Source organism: Mesocricetus auratus, unplaced genomic scaffold (genome assembly GCF_017639785.1).
Source record: "Mesocricetus auratus isolate SY011 unplaced genomic scaffold, BCM_Maur_2.0 Super-Scaffold_100004, whole genome shotgun sequence".
In the NCBI taxonomy this organism is placed as follows: Eukaryota; Metazoa; Chordata; class Mammalia; order Rodentia; family Cricetidae; genus Mesocricetus; species Mesocricetus auratus.
In genome coordinates, this window is record NW_024429189.1 from 119,001,391 (window position 1) to 119,026,294 (window position 24,904).

Sequence of the window (24,904 nt, forward strand, 5' to 3'; positions counted from 1 at the left end):
GGGAAAAAGAGAAGGGGAGAAGAGGAGGAGAAAGGAGGTCATAGGGGAGCAAGAAGGTTAAATTTGGGGGAAGACTAGGGGAGAACAGGGTAAGAAATACCATAATAGAGGGAGTCATTATAGGTTTGAGGAGAGATCTGGCACCAATGAGATCTCTATCGATTTATAAGGATGACACCAACTGGCAAACTAAGCAATAGTGGAGAGACTACCTTAAATGCTCATCCCTGATAATGAGTTTGACGACTACCTTATATGCCATCCTAGAACCTTCATCCAGTGACTGATGGAAGCGGAAGCAAATACTTACAGCTAAACACTGAACTGAACTCCTGGAAACCAGTGACACAGAGGGAGGAGTGATGAGCAAAGGGGTAAAGAATGGGCTGATGAAACCAACAGAAACAGCTGACTTGAACAAGGGGGAGCTCTTGGACCCCAGACCAACAGCTGGGAGCCCAACATGGGACTGTTCCAGACCTCCTGATTTGAGTGTCAGTGAGGAGGCCTGGATAATCTATAGGGCCCTGGGCAGTAGATCAGTATTTATCCCTAGCATACAAATGGACTTTGTGTGTCCATACCACAAAGAGGGATGCTCTCTCAGCCTGGACTATGGGGGGAGGGCCTAGACCCTGCCCTGAATAAAATGACAGACTCTGGATATCCCCTATGGGGAAGGGAGTGAGGATAGGGTGGGAGGCTGGGTGGGCTGGTGGCCGGTGGGGGACGAGGGGAGGGAGAGCTGTTATTGACATGTGAAGCAAGCTTTTTTTCTAAAAAATGTAATAAAAATCAATACAATTATGTCCAGTGTTGGTGGCGCATGCCTTTAGTCCTAGCACTTGGGAGGCAGAGGCAGGTGGATCTCTGTGAGTTCGAGACCAACCTGGTCTACAGAGCGAGTTCCAAGACAGCCTCCAAAACAATACAGAGAAACCCTGTCTTGAACTCCCCCCCAAAATCAATAAAATTATATAAAAAAGAAATTGTCCATTTCTTTAGATTTTCCAATTTTGTGGAGTACAGGGTTTTGAAGTCTGACCTAATGATTCTCTGTAGTTCCTCAGTGTCTGTTGTTAGGGTCTCCTTTTCATTTCTGATTTTGTTAATGTATATATTCTTTCTCTAGCTTTTGATTAGTTTGGATAAGGGTCTATCTTGCTGATTTTCTCAAAGACCTAACCCTTCGTTTCATTGATTCTTTGTAGTCTCTTTGTTTCAATTTTATTGATTTCAGCTCTGAGCTTGGTTATTTTCTGCCATCTACTCTTCTTGGTTGAGTTTGCTTCTTTTTGTTTTAGAGCTTTCAGGTGTGCTGTTAAGTCACTTGTGTGAGATTTTTCCAAATTCTTTATGTAGGCACTTCGTGCTATGAACTTTTCTCTTAGCACTGCTTTTATTATGTCCCATAAGTTTGGGTATGTTGTGGATTCATTTTCACTGGATTCTTAGAACTCTATAATTTCTCTATTTCTTCCTTGACCCAGTGGTAGTTCAGTTGAGAGTTGTTTGGTTTCCATGAACTTAGTTTGTAGGCTTTCTGCATGAGTTTGTAGCTTTCTGCAGTTGCATTGCTACTGAACTCTAACTTTAATCCGTGGTGGTCTGATAAAATGTTATTGGTGGTATTCAAATTTTTGAATCTATTGAGATTTGCTTTATGACCAAATATGTGGTCAGTTTTAGAGAAGGTTCCATTAGGCACTGAGGATATATTCTTTTGTGTTTGGGTGAAATGTTCTGTAGATTTCTATTAAGCCCATTTGAGTCATAACATCTGTTAGTTCCCTTTTTTTTTAACTGTTAAGTTTCTGTCTGACAGATCTGCCCATTGGTGAGAGTGGGGTGTTGAAGTCTTCAACTATTCTTTCTTTTTTATACAATTCATTTATTCTTTTAAATTTTGTTTACATTCCAACCACAGTTCTCCCTCCACCGCTCCTCCCACTCCCCTCACCTTTCTTTCCCCAGCCCACCCCCAGTCCTCTCCTCTTCATGGGTAAGGGCTCTCATGAGGAATTAACAAATTCTGACACAATAGGTTGGGGCAGGGCCAAGCCCCCTCTCCCATGCATTAAGGCTGAGTATGGCATCCCACCATGGGGGAATGGGCTCCAACAAGCTAGCTCATGTACCAGGTTTGTATTGTAGTTGTACATATGGAGGACCTAGTTCGGTCCCCTGTAGTCCCCACCACTGTCTGTTAGAGATCATGAGTTCCCACGAGCTTGGTTCAGCTGTCTCTGTAGATTTCTCCATCATGATCTTGACCTCCCTTGCTCATATATTCTCTTCTTCCTCTCTTTTCTTGGATTCCCAGAGCTAAACCTGGTTCTTGGTTGTGGATCTCTGTGTCTGATTCCATCAATTGCGGATGAGGGCTCTATGATGATAGTTGGGGTATTCACCAATCTGATTACAGGAGAAGGCCAGTTTGGGTACCCTCCCCACTATTGCTAAGAGTCTTAGCTGGGGGCATCCTTGTGGATTCTTGGAAATTTCCCTAGCACCAGGTTTCTTCTTAACCCCTTAGTGGCTCTCTCTATTAAGATATCTCTTTTATTGCTCTTCCACTGCATCCTACCCTCTTTGACCATCCTAGTCCATCATGTTCTCATCCCTTCTCCCCTCTACATTACCCCAAACCATCCCTTGTTTATCCAGTAGATCTCATCTAACTTCCCTTCTCAGGATGATCCATGTGTTCCTTGTTACCTAACTTCTGTGGAGCTGTGGATTATAGCCTGTTTATCCTTTGCTTTACATATAATCTCCATTTATTAGTGAATAATACTGTATTGTCTTTCTGAGTCTTGGTTACCTCACTCAGGATGGTATTTTCTAGTTCCATCCATTTGCCTCCAAATTTCATGAGGTCATCATGTTTTATAGCTGAGTAGTACTCCATTGTGTCAATGTACCACATTTTCCTCATTCATTCTTCATTTGAGGGGTATCTAGGTTGTTTCCAGGTTCTGGCTAAAGCAAACCCATCTGGCAATAGTCGACAACAGGAAACAATCAAATTGAGGACTGAAATCAATGAAATAGAGACAAAAGGAACAATACAATACAAAGAATCAATGAAACAACAAGTTGGTTCTTTGAGAAAAGCAACAAGATAGACAAACTCTTATCCAAGAGGTAGACAGAGAGAGAGAGAGAGAGAGAGAGAGAGAGAGAGAGAGAGAGAGAGAGAGAGAGAGAGAGAGAATATCCAAATTCACTAAATAAGAAATGAAAATAGGGGCATAAAATAGACCCTGGGGAAATCCAGATAATGATCAGATCACACTTCAAAAACCTGTACTCCACACAATTGGAAAACTAAAAAAAAAATGGACTGTTTTCTTGATAGGTTCCACAAACCAAAGTTAAATCATGGCCAGATAAACAATTTAAATAGATCTAAACCTTTAAGGAAATAGGAGCAGGACCAGATGGCTTCAGCACAGAATTCTACCAAAATTTCTAAGTAGGCAGAGGTTTTTGGTACCCCAGCTCCAAAATAATGCCCAGAGACTTATTATTAATTATAACTGTTTGGTAAATAGCCCAAGCTTGCTACTAAGCTAACTCTTACAATTTAAATTGACCCTCTACATTAATCTAAATTCTGACATGTGGTGTTTCCTCCTGTTTCCTCTCTGTGTTTGGCTGGCAATGCCTTTGACTCTGCCCCTCTTCTTCCTAGTATTTTCTCTGCCCCCTATATGCTTCCTATCCACCGGCCAATCAATTAATTTTATTATTAACGAGAGCAACACATTTTCACAATATACAGAAGGATTATTTCCCAGTATATATTTTATCACATATATTATACATGACATAGCTAAAATTTACTCAGGTGGCGTGACTCACTTTAGGGATCCTTGCAAGTACCATAACTGGCAGAGTAATAACCCATGAGAGGCAAGAAAGAAGCCTGGTTCAACATGGTTTAGTTAGCTGGTGTTTGTTCAAACTTTTAGAGTCTAACTGCAAGCAGTTTATTTTTGACATATCTAAGCACAGTACAACTTTGTAATAAAATTTTCTCATGACAATTGTCTCAATAAAGCCTAAGGCATGATTACATCAAAACTCCTTTCCAAATTACATGTGATGTTTTCCATAAGAATTGGTTCTATTGACTGAGAAATAATGCTCAGGATAAATGTCTAGGGAGGAAATATCTGGAATAAGCATAATACTAAACTCTTTTGCAAAGTGCATGTGACCTCTTCTATAAGAATGGATTCTTTCGACTGAGAAACAATTTTCAGGAGTATAGGAAGAGTTTAGGGCAAACATAATAGTCTGGAAATTTGGGTGAAACCTGGCCCTACAGATAGAAAAGACCACCAGGTTATAAATTATACCCATTCCAAGCTTTCTGAGAACAAACAGGTACAAATCTGTTAACGGTAAAAGACCATGTGTTTAACACATCTGGCATCTCTAATGCTATGAGTGTGAGGACCTCTTATCCTACACAACCCCACCTGGAATGGAATCCTGTTACTTCCTGTCTTCCACGGTACATTACATATCATTCCACACATTTGGGACTTTGTCTCCTAATCTCCATTTCTGTTTCTTCCATCACCACCTCTGTCCTGGTTTCTACCATTTTGTTCTCTGTATGTTTGAGTGCTGTCATTTTCAGACCTTACCTCTATGCAAGGCCACCCAGCATTTGTCTTTCTGTTTGGCTGTTTACCTCTACACAATGACCCTTTTCCATTACTGAGCTCCTCCTCCATGAAAGCATGGTGCTAGAGAAGCTATGGAGTCGTGAGCTGACTACTTGGACTCCTTAATTGTGCTGAAAGGCCCCCATTGCAGGGACAAAAACTTAGATGTAGGGGAAACTGCTGGCCAGCCTAACCAAGCTGCAGTTGCCCTTGCATGAGCATGCACATCAGGTACTTCCTCCCTGAGTCAAGCCTGCAGTTATGCACAGAGACTGCTGATGAAGAGATACCTGACCAGAGATGCCAATGAGGAAAGGACAATGCAGCAGAGTCAGCCACCTGAGCCAATGGGACCTTGGGAGGGGGTATAAAAGCAGGCCAAATTCCTTAATAAATGAATCTGCAGCATGCTTTGCTACTCACGGACTCCCAGTGCCTGTGTGGTTGGTGCTGTGTTTTCTCACCCCATCTCCCAAGGGGTGTCCAAGCAGGGTTACCTACAACACGTAGAGCCTTCATCATTGACTCCAACACAATACTCAACATCAAGGAGAAGCTGACATACAGTAATCAAAAGGATCAGGGGTTCAAGTACAGGATACTTCAGGATGAACAAATGGAGGAAGGAACAGACAGATGCATAAAGGCAGGTCCTGTGCCCCAGGAAGGATCTGGAAGGTGATACGGTGAAAACAAAAAAGAGATTCCAGGACAAAAGCTTGAGTCAAGTGCATGGAGGAACTCAACTAACTGGCCATGGCTAGGGATCACCTACCCTGTCCTCCCTGAGGGAGCAGCTAAGCTCAAGGACTATTCCACAGAACAAGAGGAGTCAAATCCCGATTGAGAGTGGACGAGACCCTTGGTTAGTTCCCATCTTCCAAGCCAAGGCCTGAAGGGCTCTGTGTAACACAGATTTAAGGCCAGGGCTTAGAGAAATATTTTTGTTTTTGTTTGCAAGATTTATTTATTTATTTTATGTGTGTCTTTGCTTGCATTATTTTATATGTACCACCCTGAGGAGATCAGAGGAGAGTTTGACAGGAAGTTACAGGCAGTTGTGAGCTGCATTGTGTGTCCTGGGAATCAAATCCTGGCCCTTTGCAAAGCAGCAGGGGCAGTGTTTTATTTATACAAACTTGAAAGTGTCAGCATTGCTCAAAGTGAAGGGAAAATTTTTAGACTCTAAGATTATACAGTTTCACTAATTCTTCTTTTAGCTGTGATAAAATTGCATGTGTCTGATTTTTTTTAACTTTTGTTTTTCTTATGTGCAAAGACTTCCTTGCTGGCGATTCTAATTTGAGAACTAGGCTAAAGTAGATGATTTCTCTTTCTCTTTCTCTGTCTCTGTCTCTGTCTCTGTCTCTGTCTCTCTCTGTCTCTGTCTCTGTCTTTCTGTACCTCCTTTCTAAAAGAAAAAACATTGCAGCTAGGTTGTTGTAGCTCAGCAATAGAGAAGTTGCAAAAGTGCAAAAGGCCCTTGCATTGGTGGGTGCTGTTTTTTTTAGGCTAGCTTATTTAGGCCTGGGGGCTGTTCTCTCCTTATGGGTAAGGAAAGTCTAGGAAGTAGAGTCCCTAAGCTTCAGCCTGGCCTTTCTTGTCTCAGTAGCCTTTTACAAACAGGGAGCTGATCTGTGCTTAGGAACAAATATCAGCTCATTGCTTATGCGCTGGGGTCAGTGGGACCAGGAAGTTGCCATGACTGGGATTAGCAGTCATATCAGGGATAGGAAATTCTAGCCTGGGACAGATAATCCTTAATGCCTCACTGAGTATTTTCAATGAGAAGTTTATTCCATGACCCTTATGGGGTCAGCCTTTGTCCTCAACAGAGAAGTACTTTACATTTTAGAAGACTACCTGTACACAGAGAGGGATATTCTTTCCAAGGTAACTCAGAGCAGCTAGCACAGACCTGAGATGACTTCTGACAACCCAGCCTCTCCCCAACAAGAGCCCATTATGTGTGTTATGTAATGTAATTATAGACACTGCTGTCAGCCGTGTGCACAGCGTGCCCAGTGTGAGGACATTTCCGTGTGTTTGCCACCTGTTTTCTGTGCATGAGGATAGCAGGGAGGTGAGGTTCAGTTTCAAGTCCCACTTCACAGTGAAAGAAGCCCCATCCCGGGTCATGCAGCTAGCAGTGGGAAGAGTGAGGATTTGAACCCAGGTCAAATCCCAGTGACAGGGTCTGACCTGACCCCTCGAAATCCCCTCACCACCTTCATAATGCCCCAGGAACTTCCCTGCCATCGTGCCAAGAACATCTTGGTACAAGGTGTAAGTTAACCTGTTTAGCATTTGAGGCAACTAGGGCGGACCCACAACAGGCTTGAGGTTACCTCTCCAACTCCAGCACATTCAGGCTGTGTTCCTGGGTTGTGAAATTACATCTTTAAAAAATAATTTAACTTTTTTGATTTTATCCCCAGTTCCTTCTCCCTCCCCTTCTTCCTCTCCCACTCCCATCCTAACTCCAACCACTCCTCAGTGGGGCTAAGGCCTTTCTTGGGGAGTCAACAGAGTCTGACATACCAGTTTGAGGCAGGACCAGGCTCCTACCTCCTGCATCAAGGCTGTACAAGGTATCCCACCACGGTGAATGGGTTCCAAAAAGCCAGTTAATGAACCCTGAATAAGTCCTGGTCCTATTGCCAGAGGCCACACAAACAGATCAAGCCACAGAATTATCACTCCCATTCATAGGGCCTAGTGAGGTGCTAAGCAGGTTCCCCAGCTGTCAGTCCAGAGTCCGTGAGCTACCACTAGTTTGGGTCAGCCGTTTCTGTGGTTTTTCCCCATCATGATCTTGGCCCACCCTTGCCCTTAGGATTCTACCTCCCTTTCTTCAGCTAAAATCTAGGAGCTCAGCCCAGTGCTTGGCTGTGGGTCACTGCATCTGCTTCCATCAGTTACTGGGTGAAATTTCTATGATGACAGGGTAGGTAGTCCCCAATCTGAATCCAGGGGAAGGACATTTCAGGCACCCTCTCCATTATTGCTACGAGTCTTAACTGGGGTCATCCTTGTGGATTCCTGGGAATTTGCCTAGCACCAGATTTCTCTCTAGTCCCATATTGGCTCCCTCTGTTGAGATATTTCTTTCATTATTCTCCCTCTCCATTCCTCCCCCAACTTGGCCATCTCCATCTTTCATGTTCCTATCCTCATATCCTCCCTTTTATCCCCCCTTCCAATTTACCCAGGAGCTCTTAACTATTTTCCCTTCCTGGGGCCCTCCATGCATGTCCCTCTTAGGGTCCCCCTTTTTACCTAGTTTCTCTGGGGTTGTGGACTATAGGCTGGGTATCTTTTGCTTTGAGTCTAATATCCATTTATGAGTGAGTACATACTGTGTTTGTCTTCCAGGGTTTGGGTTACCTCAATAGGATGAGTTTTTTCTAGTTTCATCTATTTGTCTATGAATTTCTTGTTGTCTTTTTTTCCTGCCAAGTAATACTCCATTGTGTAAATGCACTACATTTTCTTTATCTATTCTTCAGTTGAGGGGCATTTATCTTGTTTCCAGGTTCTGGATATTACAAATAATGCTGCTATGAACATAGTTGAGAAAATGTCCTTGGGTATATGGGTATTGCTGTGTCTTGAGGTAAGTTGATTCCCAATTTTCTGAGAAACCACCATACTGATTTCCAATGTGGCTGTACAAATTTGCACTCACACTAGCAATGAAGGAGTTCTCCCCTTACTCCACATCCTCTCCCACATAGGCTGTCATCAGTGTTTTTGATCCTAGTCATTATGACAGATTAAGATAGTTTCTCAGTGTTGTTTTGATTTCCATTTTCCTAATGGCCAAGGATGTTGAGCAATTCCCTAAGTGTCTTTTGGCAATTTGAGATTCTTCTTTTGAGAATTCTATTTGGATTTGTAACCCACTTTTTAATTATTTGGTATTTTGGTGTCTAGTTTCTTGAGTTCCTTATATATTTTGGATATCAGCCCTCTGTCAGATGTGGGGTTGGTTAAGATATTTTCCCATTGTTTAGGTTGAAGTTGTGTCTTATTGACTGTGTCCTCCGTTTTACAGAAGCTTTTCAGTTTCAGGAGGTCTCATTTATTAATTATTGCTTTCAGTGTCTGTGCTATATTTAGGAATTGGTCTCCCATGCCAAAGTACTCAAGACTACTTCCCACTTTCTCTTTAATCAGGGTCAGTGTAACTGGATTTATGTTGAGTTTTGCACATGGTGATAGATATATGGATCTGTTTGCTTTCTTCTACTTGTTGACATCCAGCTATGCCAGCACCATGTTGAAGATGCTTTCTTTTTTTCTATTGTATAATTTTGGCTTCTTTGTCAACAATTAGATGTTTATAGGTGTGTGGATTAATGTCAGGGTCTTCAATTAGATTGCATTGATCCAAGTGTCTGTTTTTATGCCAATACAAAGCTGGTGAATCTAACAAGATTTCGGGATGGCCCTTGACTCTTTGTCCATAGATGGGAACAAGGTTTTCATGAGTTTTTGAAACACAGTGGCAGGCGTACAGGAAGGCTTGCATATGAAAGCAATCCATGTCAGGGCAACAGTAGGGATCTGGCTTCCTAAGCTATCAGAACGACAAGGCCATTTATCCTTTGCTATGGTCACCTCATGTTGAGGACAAGCCCTCCAAGCTTATTAAGTTGTAGTGGCCTGGTTATATGCTGTCTCCTAGCTCAAAGCCCAGCTCCCACTGGTTTCTTTGCTATTCTGGCTTGATATGGGCTCAGGGTTTGATGACCAATTCCAACAATGCACATTGTGGGAACCGGGATGTACAAGCCTTGGGACAGTCTTGCCCTGCCAACTGGCTGCATTCTGACATAGGTGGAGGGACCCAGGCACTGGATTTCTACCCTGTGTGACCTTGACACCTGTGGGCCTCTCAGAAACCTGTTTCTTCCAGTGGAAAATGAAGCCCTCAAACCTGCCTTCTGATGACAGCAGGCAAAAGACTGCATTTACCTTCAGAGCTGATGCATACTGCTCACTGCTGCCCCCAGCAGGCTGCGTGTTGGAACAGCTACTCCTGTATTCTGTTGGGGCACAGACCCTGCCTTCTCATTTCAGCAAAGCCCCTTCAAGGTCACTGGGAGGTAGAACTAGATGAAGCAGGACAGTTCCTGGTGGCAAATAAAGGTCTGTTTCTAGAGGCTTGTACTTCTGTAGTTCACACTGTAAGGTGCTGTGCACATGAGCTACAGGGGTTTGGAGGTAGAGATGGGGGGTCTGAAATTCAGAGTGGGGTGAGCTCACCAACTGTTAGTCCTATTGTTCAAATGTTTCTATCCTTGACATCTTGGGGAGGCCAGATACCAACTTTAGTCAGACATCACAATGTATTTGACCCAAGAAACATCAGTCTTTGATCGTTATTTTTATTATGTTGTGTTTGTGTGTGGATGATGTCCATGTATGAGTGAAGGTACATGTGTGACTGTGTTCCCGTTGAGGTCAAAGTATAACTATCAGGAGTTGTTCTCTTCTTCCACCATCCTGTGGGCTCTGGTGAGCAAACATGAGTCATTAGTCCTGTAAAGCAAGCACCTCTCCCGTGGACCCATCTCATTGACTCAAGAAGAGACGCATGCTAGCAATAATAAAACACACACGATTGGCTTATGAGATGGAGTCTCCATCATAGCATTGCTTTAGCTCCTGAGCAATGGGAATAAACCACATTTCTACCCCCATAGGAGGTGGGTCTCCATATACCCCTTGTCTGTTTTCACTCATAAAATTTTCAGTTACATTTATCTGGCAAAGTCCACCAGAGAATGAATCCAATACTAAGAGCATGGAATCATTTGAAGACCTAGATCCAGCAATACCCAAAGTCAGATAAAGTTTGTGAGTTTTCACCTCAAATAGTAGTTCACCCTACCTAATTTGGTTTATTCTGTTAAATCATGGTAGCTGGACTCCTTCCCCTCAGCCCACAACCATCATCTGCCTCCTGCCCAATAGCAACAAGTGGGTCACACAGCACAGTGATACTATAAACATGGCTGGTGTCAAGGTAGGAAGGATGTGAATCATTCACAAGCCTTGCTGGTTACATTAAGAAAAAACACACCTCCATGGTTGTGACCTCACTTGTTTTCCCCCTTTTAATTTACTGTTGCTGGTATTTTCTACTCCGAGAAATAATTACCTTGGGGGTAGATTAAACAAAATCACATAGGCAGTTAGTTTATAACACAGATGCTTCAGTCATCGAGATGGCAAGGGGACTTCATTATTGTCCTCTAACAGAAACCATCAGTGGCTGACTCTGTCCATGGGAGATGACTAGAACACTCAGCTGGAGAAAGAGCAACTTGAGAGTCACATTTCTACCCTACTCATTGGGCAACCAGAAGCTGCTGGCTTTGCTTCTATGAGTTCTCAAATGATGACTGGGCTAGTCCTGACAAACATTAGGAGCTTTCCCAACAGAGTATTATTCTATTGATCCATTCTGGGTCTTCTTCCCAGCACTTACTGAATCAACCCCTCATTGGAAGTCTCAGGATCAACAAGTTGGGGCCTTAGTCTTGGTGCCAAGTCCGTCACTGCCACTCAGGCATCTTGGGTGACCTTTGGGTAGGAATAACTTGCCTAACATTAGGTATTTTCTTTGGAATCTCCTTGGAACATCCTGGAAACAGGGCTTGCATCTCATCCTGTCTCACAATATAAAGGCCACTGTCATCCCCAGCATCTCTGGAGACTGTGTAGAGATAGAAGCATTTCCTGTACATCTTTCTCCAACCTGTGAGTATGAGCTCCCATAACATGACCCTCTATACAAGGGTCTTCAGGAGGCTTTGGGGCAAAGAGGCAGAGGGAAGGCATTGTTTGTCTTAGGGCAGTTTGGACTCTAACAAATTTGAAAACATGTGTCAGACTAATGACAACCTAGGCTCACATGGTTCTGTTGAATGTTCAGACTTCATTCATCAATGACTTGTCTCAGTGTGAGGAGAAATGTTTCTTACTGGAGTCTAGGCTCAACAGTGACACAAACCATAGCTACCTCCTTAAGGACAGTGTTGCCCAAAGCTTGGTGGATTCAGGTAGTGGGAGCCTCGACCGGGTCTCTGGGGAGGGATCTGGAGTTGGCTTCATGGAAGGTATGAAGTTTCACTGAATCCACAAAATAGATTTAGGTTACAAAGAGAAGAGGAAATAAGTTTCAAGCAGAGAAGGCAGCAAGTGCAAAGGACCTGAGCACAGAGAACATAGGTTGGAGTTGATTGGCTTTCCAAGCCCTTTAGCTCCACCCCCTGACTGTGCCTTTGAAGTTTCTCTGCCTTCCCTACCTTGCTTGCTCATTTTCTTAAGTTATCATTGTATTTATTTGTTTATGATTTTTAAATTCACCATAAAATTAGTGGATTTGCTGTGGCATTTTCTATATACTTAGTTCCTATCTCTTTCCTTCCCCTGCTGTCCTTCCTCATCCCCATCCCTTGCTAATGGTTTCCTCCTTTCTTCTACTTTCATGTCATGTGCATTTGCTGCTTTCTTCTTCCACTTTTTCCCTTCTCTTAAGATTTCTTCTTCTCCTCTCTTGGTATCCTTATTTATGAGGGCACACACATCCAACACATTCAAATACACACAGACACACAGACACGCACACACACACACACACACACATGGATTTGCACATGGCAGAAAATAAGATATTTTAGGGTATTTTACCTTTCTGAATCTGGCTAATTTTGCTAAGCACAAGGACTCCAGTTCCATCTATTACCTGAAATGCCATGATTTCATTTTTTGTTATGACAGAATAAAATTCCATTGTGTACTTGACTTTACTTTCTTTATCCATTCCTGTGAGTGGGCATCTTTGCTAGTTCCATTTCTTACCTATCTTGAACAGAAGCATATCCGTTTTAAAGAAATGCCAAGTGTGAGAATGACAGGAATTCACTGTGGGTTCTTGTTTCTTCTTTATCCTGTGACCATTCAGGTGTCAGAACCAAAGATGTTCCAACTTGGGAGCCTCATTGTCTTGTGTGGCTTGCTCTTCGGGACCTCAGAATCACTTTTGGGTGAAATTGGCAATGTCCTGAGCAACACGGACATTCTGAATTCTGCCTCTGGAGGTGAGTCAATATAGATCCCATCTGTCTGCTGGTCCCAAGAATAAATAACCCTAATAAAAACTATGCCTGCAATAGCAGAGGCAGCTAAGAGGGGGCAGTGCTGTCTTTTATGGGTGGCTTCCTGAGAAATGCACAGACATTCAATTCCTGTTTCACTTACTTAGAAATAACCAATGCCATGACATTGTATCCTAATAGAATCTTGCCAGTATATACACAGGATAAATTCATCAAAGTGGGATTTCAAAATTTTAAATAGTACACACATCTTAAATAATAGTAGCCATCTCATTTCCTCTAGAAGTTTGTAGGAGCCTATCCTCCAACCCTGCTATCTTTTAAGCACTAAATGGACAGCATTAACTGATTTGCTATCATTAGAGATGAGCAGATGTAACTTGTCTCACTTTGCATTTCTCTAATCCTAACCATCCTATTTACTATTCACTATAAGTTTACATAACTTAACTAAAGTGTTGTGGCAAAATTATTAGCATATATATGCTGATATGTAGTTTGAACTTTTCTTTTTATGTATATTTTTTATTTAAATTAGAAACATGCATGCTTCAAATGTTTACAAATTCATGTCGGCTGTCTCTGTGGGTTTCCCCATCATGATCTTGACCCCCTTGCTCGTATAATCCCTTCACTCTCTCTTAAACTGAACTCCAGGAGCTCAGCCCAGTGCTTAGTTGTGGATCTCTGCTTCCATCAGGTACTGGATGAAGTTTCTATGATTTTAATCAGGGTATTCACCAATCTGATTACATGGGAAGGCAAGTTCAGGCATACTCACCCTATTGCTAAAAGTCTTAGCTGTGGTCTTTCTTGTGGGTTCTTGGGAGTTTCTTTGGCACCAGGTTCGTCCCTAACCCCATAATGGCCCCCTATCAAGATATCTCTATCAAGACCCTCCTCCTCTATCCTGTCCCCAAGTCAACCATTCTGGTTCCTCAGGTTGCCATCCCTCATCCCCTCCTCTCTATTCCCTCCTACCCCCAGTTTAACCAGGACATTTCATCTATTTCCTCTTCCCAGAGAGATACATGCATCCCTCTTAGGGTCTTCTTTGTTACCTAGCTTCTCTGAGGCTGGGGTTGTAGCTTGGGTATTTTTTGCTTTACATTTAATATCCACTTTTGAGTGAGTACATACTGTGTTTGTCTTTTTTGTGTTTGGGTTACCTTACTCAGTATGATTTTTTTCTAGTTTCATCCTTTCACTTGCAAATTTCATGATGTCATTTTTTTCAATACTCCATTATGTAGATATACCACATTTTCTTTATCCATTCTTCAGTTGGGGTCATTTAGGTTGTTTTCTGTTCCTGGCTATTACGAATACTACTGTTATGAACATAGTTGAGCAAGTGTGCTTGTGTTGTGATTGAGCATCCTTTGGGTATATGGCCAAGAGTGGTCATGCTGGATCTTGAGGTAGATTGATTCCCAATTTTCTTAGAAACTGCCATACTGATTTCTAAAGTGACTGTACAAGTTTGTATTCCCATCAGCAGTAGAGGAGAGTTCCCTTTTCTTCACATCCTCTCCAATATAGTGTGTCATTCGCATTTTTTGATCTTTGCCATTATTGGTCTGTGATGATTGGCTGGAAATGAAGGGCATCAACCCACCTGGTTTGGATGCCCTTAAACTACCCACAATTCTGTTTAATTGCACTGCTGCTTTCTGCTGTATAACTGGGCCAACTGACAAAAAGTTATTATAGGAGCAGGAAAGCTCTACATAAGCTGCCTTCAATCCTTGTCAATGTTTAGGTAACTCTCAAAGATGAAGAAAGGATCCATCCTCTCATTCTCCAGCTAGGGAACCACAACAGTGAGAAAACTGTGTCAGGTTCAAGGTTACTTAAGGAGTTGTGTGGCAAGACAGAACTATCTAAGCAATGCTAGCTGAAATGGCCTTGTCAGCATTATTATAAGTTAGATCCTGTGCACACAGAGTCAAGTTGCACTATTGTGAGTACATCCATTTGATTCAAACTTTAAAAATTTTTTCATTTGTATGTATGTGTCTTTGTGTATGTATCTGTGTGTATACCCCCAGAAGCCAGAAAAGGGTGTCAGATCCCCATGAGGAACACATGGTTTTCAGTCATCAAGCATGGGTGCTAGGAACTGAACTCTAGTCTTCTGTAAGAGCATCAAACACTCTTAACTGCATTGAGAATATAGATAGTATATGGTCATACATGAATGCTTTTTTAAAATTAATTTTTATTTCAGTTAATAACAATCTTATTTTATATACCAATCCCAGTTCCCTCTCCCTTCCACTCTCCCATTCCCCCCACCACACCCCATCACACCCCATCTACTCCTCAGGGAGGGTGAGGCCTCCCATGAGGGTTCATCAAAGTCTGTTACATCATTCGGGGTAGGACTGAGGCACTCACCCTTATATCTAGGCTGAGAGAGTATCCCTCCATGGGGAATGGGATCCCAAAGTCTATTCCTGCATTAGGGATAAATACTGGTTCCACTGCCAGAGGGCCCATAGACTGCCCAGGTCCCCCAACAGATACCCACATTTAGGGGGCCTGGTTCAGTCTTATGCTGGTTCCCAGCTGTCAGTCTGGAGTCCATGAGCTCCCACTTGTTCAGGTCAGCTGTTTCTGTGAGTTTCTCCAACATGGTCTTAATCCCTTTGCTCATTATTCCTCCCTCTCTGCAACTGGATTCCAGGAGTTCCACTCAGTGCTTAGCTGTGAACTCTGCTTCTGCTTCCATCAGCTACTGGATGAAGGCTCTATGATGGCATTTAAGGCAGTCATCAGTCTCATTACAGGGGAAGGGCATTTAAGATAACCTCTCTACTATTGCTTAGATTCTTAGGTAGGGTCATCCTTATGGATCCCTGAACATTTCCCTAGTGCCAGATATCTCATTAAGTCCATAATGGTTCCCTCTATTAAGGTATCTCTTTCCTTGATCTCCTCTGTTTTTCCCCCAACTCGACCTTCCTGATCCCTCACATTCCCCCCCTCCTCCCTTTCTCCCCTCCTCTTTCTCTGACTTCCCTCCCCCTCCCCCATGCTCCCAATTTTCTCAGGAGATCTTGTCCCTTTCCCCTTCTCCAGGGGACCATGTATGTCTCTTTAGATTTCTCGATGTTTCCTAGCTTCTCTGGCATTATGGATCGTAGACTGGTTATCCTTTGCTCTATGTCTAATATCCACTTATGACTGAGTACAAACCATGTTTTTCTTTCTGTGTCTGGGTTAACACACTCAGGATGGTTTCTTCTAGTTCCATCCATTTGTCTGTGAATTTCAAGATTTTGCTGTTTTAGTTTTTTTTTTCTGAGTAGTACTCCATTGTGTAAATGTACCACATTTTCTTTATCCATTCTTTGGTTGAGGGTCATCTAGGTTGCTTCCAGGTTCTGGCTATTATAAATAATGCTGCTATGAACATAATTGAACAGATGTCCTTTGAGTATATGCCTAAGAGTAGAATTGCTGGAACTTGAGGTAGACTGATTTCCATTTTCCTGAGAGACCACCATACTGATTTCCAGAGTGGTTGTACAAGTTTGCATTCTCACCATCAATGGAGGATTGTTCCTCCCCCATACACACTGCAAACAGCCTTAAAGAAACAAACCTTTCAACATTACTTAAAGACACTCAATACAGAACAGGATTTCTGTCTACAAAAACACAGGCTTGTCTTCACAGCTGTATGATTTTGGCAACTAAAGCTTGACGAAGAACTAAAACATCACTGAACAAATGGGACAAAACATTTGTGATATCATAATTCTAACATAAACTGCTTTACACCCAAAGAAATGAAACAGGTTACAAAATATGGAGGAATTATCAGGCAAAATTGTGTTACAATAAATATTTTAAGCCAAGTGTCCTTTTAAAAATAAGGGATTGTTGTTGTTGTTTCATTTTGTTTGTTCCTGAGTTAGTAATTGCTTTGTTTCATAGTAGAGATATTTTGTATACAAACATCCCTAACACTTCACACATGCCTTCTGGCACTTTGCATTTATTCTATTAATTCCCCAGTTGTTCTCTGAGATCCTCTTCTTCCAATGTCAATTCATTTTCTCTGGGACTGATTACAAGCTATTGTCTTGGGAGCCCTATTTGCTACTTTCACTGGGTGGAGCAATATTTTTCCTCTATGACTTTTCCTTGGTTCTAGGTTATTCCATTCCTTAGTTTATTCTCTCAGTTGCTTGTCTAAGTTTCTCAAACCCACATGAGAATCTCATTAAGAGGAACAGATCCTCAAGTCACCACTGAAAGCAGGTATACACAATCAACTTCAATTTCTTGGCCAATAGGTCAGTTCTTTTTTTTTTGGTTTTTACGAGACAGGGTTTCTCTGTATTGTTTCGGAGGCTATCGGTCCAGCCTGGCCTTGAACTCACAGAGATCCGCTTGCCTCTGCCTCCCGAGTGCTGGGATTAAAGGCATGCGCCACCACCACCCGGCAGGTCAGTTCTTTATTTGGTAAATGGTCAATAAATATTAGTGCAAAGTTATCCTGGAAACAGTGCATGTCTCAGCTGTGTGGACACATTTCCTAACCTTAGCAGTCTCAGGTTCTTCTTCTGTGCAATTGAGTGAGTTGTTGCAGAGACTGAATGAAACAGTACAAGAAAACTGAACTGACTTCTCTGAGACCAGGAGGATGGGAGCTCATTTCCTAGGGGTGCAGGCATTGACTGATAACTTTTTTTGATAGATGCCCTTCCACAACCAAACCTGGATGTGAGCTCACTTAAGGAAACCACGGATTTGTCATTGGCCAAGAACAACGTACTGGAAATTTTGAACACACTGAACCTTGACAAGTTAAACCTCTTATCACCTAAGAATGGTTTAGGGTGAGTTGATGGTCTTTGCCCCCAGAAAATGAATTACCTGATTACCCAGAGTCAAAGACAAATTGGATAAGCTTTCTCTTTTATAGAGCTGAGGAGTTCTGAAGCAAGAGTCATTAAAGCTTGAGTAATCTGACACAGAGCTACTGGGTCTGTTTGGACAGTTCACAATCTGCTTTCCCACAGTCTGTAATTTCAGGCTGAAGGTGACTCATATCCACTTGTATCTTGTTACCTAAAGTCCTTCTCTAAGAATGACAATGTTCTTCTTCTAATGTAGCTGGGAGTAAAAGTCCAAGTTCCTTTATGGGACAAGAAACTGGAACCCACACCCCTTAGTCCTAATCCTTGGTCTCACAAAGTTTTGAGTTCTGTGTCTGCTGCCTATTGTTTCCCTTGCTCAGTCTATTTCACTTGAGACTGTAGAGATTCACCTTTCAGAAGAGGATGCAGTGAGAACAAGAGGGTGGTGAGCAGAGGTGCAAATGCTACAAGGATGATTAACAAGAGGGCACTTATGGATTTCCTGTAGGTTGCACATCAACAAATTCAACATCCTGGACTTGCAAGTTAGCTTGTCTTCTGATGGCAAAGGCATCGATCTGAAGTTGCCTGTGGACATAGAAGCCTCTTTGTCTCTGTAAGTATGTGTCAATTGGATTTAGAGAGTAGGTTTAGAGAGTATGGCTGATTTGAGAAGGCATTTAATTCCCAGCTAGTCTTTGACCTCTCCCAAATTTACTAATCTGTAAAAGATGGGACCTTCTGAGGCCTAAAATCTAGAGACAATATGCCATGTTAAGTCTCTTTGAAATGAATTCTGTATGCAATATACCCGTGTGTGTAACACAGTCATGTACCCTTGTGTGTATAAAGTTTTATGTGTGCATTCATATGCCTCAATGTGTTGAACATGCCAAATAATCTTTTGATATCAAGTCTCTAATAGTAATTAGAACTCATGGATGCGGGCTAGGCTTCCTGGATAAGCAAAAGGTAATTTTAAAGCTATTCAATTTAAAACAAAAGACACAGATGGGGAGATGTCCAAGTCAAGAATCTTTGCAAAAGAATCTCTAGAGATTGGGGATATCCTTCATGGAGACCACTTGTCCAGTGTGTGCGAGTCTCTGGCCACACTCACCAACACTGGGGGAAGCAGTGTTTGTACTTGATAGACTTGTGAAGCCATGAGCTGTGATATCCCGTGGCAGTTACTTAACATTTCTATAACCGATATTTCATGCTAAAAAATGAGAGTGTGATTTATCTCTTAGCACCATTATAATGATTAATGGATTATAACAGGAACAACACTTAAAATTAATGCCTACAGGTAATTTGTGTTACACAGTGTTAGCAATTGATTTTTACTATTAGTCTTATGCTAAGTAAAAATCTTGCATGTGAGAAACATGCATGGCCCATAGAAGTCCAATTTAAACATGTAAAGTATGTAGAGTACATGTAACATGTTGACATTATCCAGACAATGTTGACATTGCCCATTGGCTGAACTGTGTCCACACACATAGATGAAAAGCAGTGTAACCTACAAAGCCTTCTAGATCTGTGCCTGGTGTGACTCTTCTTTTCTACAGGCCTCTTCTTGGGTCCACGGCTGATGTTGCTATTTCCTTGGACCTCATAAACTCACTCACTGTTCAAACCGATGCCAAGACTGGCCTTCCCACCCTGACCATAGGGAAATGCTCAAGTGATTCAGACAAAATCTCCATTTCCTTATTGGGCAGGTAAGGCTCATCTAACCCGGCAGAGCTGGGCTCTGAGAGAGACTTCAAGACCACTGACTTTAATCCTGTTTCAAAACCTGGGTAGCGGCATCACAGAATTCACAGTCAGACTAACCTCAAATATCAACTCTGCCACAGCTATCAGTTCTGTCACTCTGGAGTTGCATCTGTCCAGGTCTCAGTTTGCACATCTGTGCATTGGAACAGTAGAGGTCTGTACTCGTCAGCTTCTAGGATGAAGATATGAGAAAATACACATGTTTAGTTTAGAGCCTGGAACATGCTCAGTCCAAGAACAATGAGATCTATCCTGAGTCTATAGAATGTTCATTTCCATTGCTGAGGCAGGAGGATGACCTCTCCAGAAAAAAATCATTCTTTTACTTATGGTACCTTCAAACTGGATCAATATGTCTCATGCCTTAGAAGATGTTAACATTACATCTACATCAAGTGAGAGGCAGTTGGAAAATTAGATGCTAGCATGAGTTCTGGTTGTGCTGAAGCAATCTCTACCCTAAAGAAAATTCCTAGAGTGAGATCTTGACATTCTAATCCTGTCATTTTCCATCAGATTCTCAAAATCCTTATCTTTAATTGAATGCTTAATAAAGCAGGCTTGCTTCAAATAGGCATTTGAGGAGGTGATGTTATCCAGTGTCTGGAAAAGGAAACATTACCTGTAAGCCTTGGTTAGAAATAGAGGTATGGCCTCTGCTCCTAGCCTTGATAATCACGTCTTGAGTCCATCCATCTTCCCTGTACCAAAAACTTGATATTAAAATAGAGAGAGCACCACAGTCTGCCAATCAGATCCAGGAAACTGTTGCCCTGGGTCTGAATACACATGGCCAAGAATACTCTCATGATGTTGGTCTGCCCTCATTGTATTTTAGACACATTGGCTTTCATTCTGTGACTCAGACAATCTTTTTCCTACCACAGAACATTTGCATGAATATTCTCATTAAATAAAACACCTTACTTGAGCTCAATGTATGTTCTCATCTTTCAGGACCTTGACTATATTTCTTCTCCTTTTCTTCTAAGAATATGCTTTTAACCTTCAAATTACTTATCTCTGTTGTCACAATATGCATGCCTAATTCGAGACAGGTATCACTGTACAGCTCTGGTGAGCTTCAATTTCAGAGATCTCCTGATTCTGTCTCCTGAGTGGTGAGGTCATAGATGGGTGACACCAGACTGGATGAGACATTATGTTAAACTTGATCTGTCCTTTATTTTGCGTGTTGGGGGATGGGTGTGTGTCTGGAGATCACCAAGCAGACTAAGGACTCTCCTATCTCTGTCTTCACTGCTCTGGATTACGTGTGTTTGCTCTTACCTGACTTCTCCTTCTTTCTTTTCTAATATGGGTACTAGAAATGGAACTTGGGTCCTCAGGCTACAAGGCAAACATTTTGTGGACAAGGGTATCTCATTGCCTCCATTTTTCTCATCTACTGTTTTCCAGGCAGGCATTGTTCTGAGACCTGGAGAAGGATTTGGTAAAAATAAATAGGCTTTCTGTCTCCTGCATATCCTGAGGAAAAGGCAGGTAGAAGACTATTTGGTCCAACAGTGAATTTAAGGAAAATGGGGATGTCTACACAGACAATCCCACTTAGCAGGGCACAAGGAGAGCAAACCCTCCCTCAGTGAATAGTCAGATTGGGAACATCAGGAGATAACAGCTGTATGAGAGAGGACACAACCTCAGTGACATTTGTTTATGAACGGGATTATTACCCAGTGTCCCAAGGCTCATCCTAGTGCTGTGTAAGTAGAGGCTGAGTGGATGGTGCTGTGTCAGGGCTGTGATGGGCACCAGATACCGAGGAAGCAGCTATTAGGCATTTGATGCTTTGATGCTCAGTGATGGTCTATTCTGGCATGGGCCACTGGGCCACAAAAATGAGAACATAGAGCAGAGTTGTGCGTCAGCTGACCCTCTGAGGACTCTCAGCCGTGCCGAATTCTTGACCAAGCTTTGCAAGTCCCTTCTTTTCCAGGCGAAACATCCTTATCAACAACGTACTGGATGGTGTATCTGGCCTCCTTACAAACACAGTGACAAGCGTGCTGCAAAACCAAGTAAGTCCCCAGGTGTTGGCATTCAGACCCAGGCCTGGTGGGGACAGGAGATGCTGTGTACTCATGACACTGTCTCCTGTGAGGTGCAGATTTCTCTTTGGGAGTCCTGTGGACACATCCTCCTAGTAGCTGGGCTGCAGAGAGAGGAGGTAGAAATCACAGATGCTGCCTTGAGCTGGTTACCACATCCATGCTCCACCTGTGCCCTTTAAGCTAATGTTTCCTTGTAATTGACACACTTTCATTTAAATAACTGTGTTCAAGGACATGTGAATGAGGCTACTCAAATTTGAAGAAGCTTGAATTTTCAGGGTTCAAGATTTCAAGTTTCAGGAGTCTAGGGTGTTAAGGTTCTGGAAGCTAGAGGTTCAGATGCTGGACTTCTGACATTCCAAAGTGGTGGGTTCTTAGCAACCCAGGTTAGGCTGCTGCAATTCCATAGTTCTAGATTGCTCAAATTAACTTTCCCAGGTCCTGGGAATGAGGCCTTCTGATGGGCATGGGTAGGCAGTATGTTGCTAGCAAAGTCTCATCTGTCTTCCTTCTCCCTCTCCCTCCTACTTTCCCACCTTCTCCCTGGCTCTCAGATATGTCCACTGCTCCAGACACTCCTCAGCAGCCTGAATGCAAATCTTATTCAAGACCTCCTCTGTAAGTCACATCTTGGGAACTGGATTACCTTCTATGGGCTAACACAACAGCTGTAGGAGTGCCCCCAGCAGGGAACTCGAATCCAGACCAATCGTGCCTTTGTCTTCCCTAACCCTCATTGATAGAATTGCTGGGGCAACAGGAATCAGGCATCCATGGTGTCAGGCCCTGGAGGTGATCCGCCTGTGGTTAGGTCCCCTTATCCAGTCCTTCTGTGTCTTCCTTGCACTATGCCATTGGGTCCTCAAGAGGTTCTTTACAGGGAGGCACTGTATTTACCCACCTTCATGTGAAAATTGACATACTTGAGGTCACAATAGTGACAGAGTGATGACCAAGAGGGAGGTAATGAGTTGTATGTGCCTTGGTTCAATATCCCAGGGCAAATATTGAGATTTTACTCATGACTTGCTTCTTTCAGCTAATCTACTGACAGGAAAGTTACCAGTCTCCCTTTGAAGAGGAAGGAGCAGAAGGAGGAATGCCATGACTCCTGCTGGTATGGATAGTGTTCTAGTTACTTTCTTATTGCTGTGACAAAACAACATGACCAAGGGAAATTGTAAAAGAAAGCATTTATTTTGGGATTTACAACTCACAAGGATTAGAACCCATGACCATCATGGTGAGGAGCATGGCAGCAGGTAGGCAAGCCTTGCACTGGAGCAGTAAGTGAGAGCTCATGAAGTGAGACACAATCGCCAGGTAGAGTGAGCTAGCTAGGAGAGACATCCATAGTGCCACACCTGCTCCAACAAGGCCAAACCTCCTAAACGGCCCAACTAGTTTCTCTAATTGGGGACCAAGTATTCAAACACATGGGCCTATGGTGGCAGTTCACTTTCAAACCCCACAAGTAGACTCTGTACCCTGTGCACAGCAGCCTGTCAATACAGCTAGGGACAGACCTGTCCTAGTTACAAGACCAGAGAAACTGAGACATGATCCTGACTCCAGACTGAACTCTGATTTTGAGTACACCCTGAGTCTGCATCATGAACCCAGACTGAGCTAGGGTCTTTGTTACTAAATGAATTTACTGGATAGTTTTGACTGAGTCCTTCCTTTGAGCATAGACCCTCATCCTTGGCCTGCATCTGGACTCTGGCTTTGTTGATATGGCTTCAGCTCAATCATTTCCTATCTGCCGTTGCTACAGAGGAGGGGATGAAAGGGATCAGGGCCAGGTGGGAGAACAAAGCCACAAATCTACAGCTTTCTCTCTCCTCTCAATGGCCTTAACCAAAGCTATCACTTCAGTAATGAGTGGATATAGTTAGGCCAGGCTTCTGTGGATCTCCTTCATGTCTAGTGAAATTCAGTTTCTACTACTGCTGTGAAGCCAATGTTCTAATGTCCTGTGTTCTCATTACAGGGTAGTCCCCAGTGGCTTCATCTGACTCCCTGTGGCATTTCCCTCTAGAAATTACAACTATCACCCACACAAGGTCTGCTTGAGCCCACCTGAAGGAGCCTCCCAGACTCTTTTCTTCCCTCAGTGGTTGCCACTCCTGTTACCACCCTCCAAGCATTAAAATCCTAACTGCATTCTGGTGTGTGGCTTGCTTTAATCTTTGCAATGGAACTTGTTTTCAGGGTATGGGGTGTGAGCGGGGGAGTTTACAGCTTAGTGGATAAAGCAAATCCAGAGATGAAAGGTTCATTAGGGAATTCCTCACAGCTTTCTTTTATGAAAGAGTTATGGAAGCATGGGGAGAGTGGTCCCACAGTTACTCTGTGACAACGGCAGGACCCCAACCACCAGCCACACATGCACAAGTGTGTTTTGGTTCCTTCTCTGCTAGCCAGGCAATGGAACTGGGTCACCCTGGGTCACAACCTTACTCATAGCTTTGCCATGACTCCTAAATTGTCCCATGGAATTGGTGTAGACTGAGGACCACCTGCCCAATAAAACCCAAGAGCACAGACAGAGAGACTATGGTGGGTGTGTCCTTTCCTCACTGTCTCTTCCTGAGGGGCATCTGAAACCTTTATGCTCTCCAGGCTCACTTAGACCTTCCATTGCTACTAAATTACTGGATGTCACCTCAAAGTGATATATAAGAATCTTAGTCTCCCTGGGTGATATCAGCAATCTTGATGACAGCCAATGGTTCCCGATTCCACCTAGTCAGGGAAGCTACAACTAAAGCAGTGTTCTTAATACCTCACCATATCCTGATACCATGAAGAAGAAACTCAGGTTCACAGAGGAAAAGTGATTCATGTAGAGATGAAAGTGCAGAGCTATGATTAAACTGACCCTCATTTATGTAATCATGGCTTTGCCTTTAAAATGCTACTCCTGAGCTTCAGCACCAGGAGACCTCAGGCATGAGCTCACTACTAGTCACCAGTCAAAATTAAAAACTAAAGGACTCTTATACTCTTTATTGGTTAATTAGTGTTGAGGTATGTATCTTTCTTAAGTGGATTATACCAGTTCCCCTCTGGGCTATGAGTGACAAGGAATTTCTCTTGGGGCAGAATTAGTGAACAACCCACCTACTCTAGGAAGCCTCTGTCTGGTTAAACCAAAACTCAGGGACAGTAACTGTTGGTGTAGTCTTTGGTGTCTGTCAGCACTCTTATGACTTGAATCTGCAAAGCCCTCCATGAATTCACATTTGATCACTGAGTCCTCCTGGTAACAATGTGTTGGAGACTAATGGACCATTGAGCCTGGACAACCTAGTAGGACAGGATTTTGGGACACCAGCCTTGACAGTAGTATG

At 42.8% G+C, this 24,904-nt stretch overlaps 1 protein-coding gene and 1 long non-coding RNA gene across 2 annotated transcripts in view; one reads left to right on the forward strand and one right to left on the reverse strand.

Moving 5' to 3' along the window:
* The window catches only part of LOC121140273, a 35,983-nt gene extending 13,565 nt beyond the window's left edge, over window positions 1–22,418 (reverse strand). Inside the window, exons 1-3 of the long non-coding RNA XR_005877062.1 lie at window positions 22,195–22,418; window positions 21,171–21,649; window positions 19,534–19,648 (exon numbers count right to left, since the gene is read on the reverse strand). This is a non-coding gene — a long non-coding RNA (uncharacterized LOC121140273). The remainder of the gene's footprint in view (window positions 1–19,533; window positions 19,649–21,170; window positions 21,650–22,194) is intronic.
* Window positions 11,405–23,714, forward strand: Bpifa2 (BPI fold containing family A member 2). Its single transcript, NM_001281676.1, is given in 9 exon segments — window positions 11,405–11,453; window positions 12,661–12,796; window positions 17,526–17,667; window positions 18,197–18,304; window positions 19,266–19,418; window positions 21,434–21,515; window positions 22,103–22,166; window positions 22,588–22,665; window positions 23,542–23,714. Coding segments are annotated over 7 exon segments (708 nt in total). The 5' UTR covers window positions 11,405–11,453; window positions 12,661–12,675; the 3' UTR covers window positions 22,626–22,665; window positions 23,542–23,714.
* The last annotated feature ends 1,190 nt before the right edge of the window (window positions 23,715–24,904 follow it).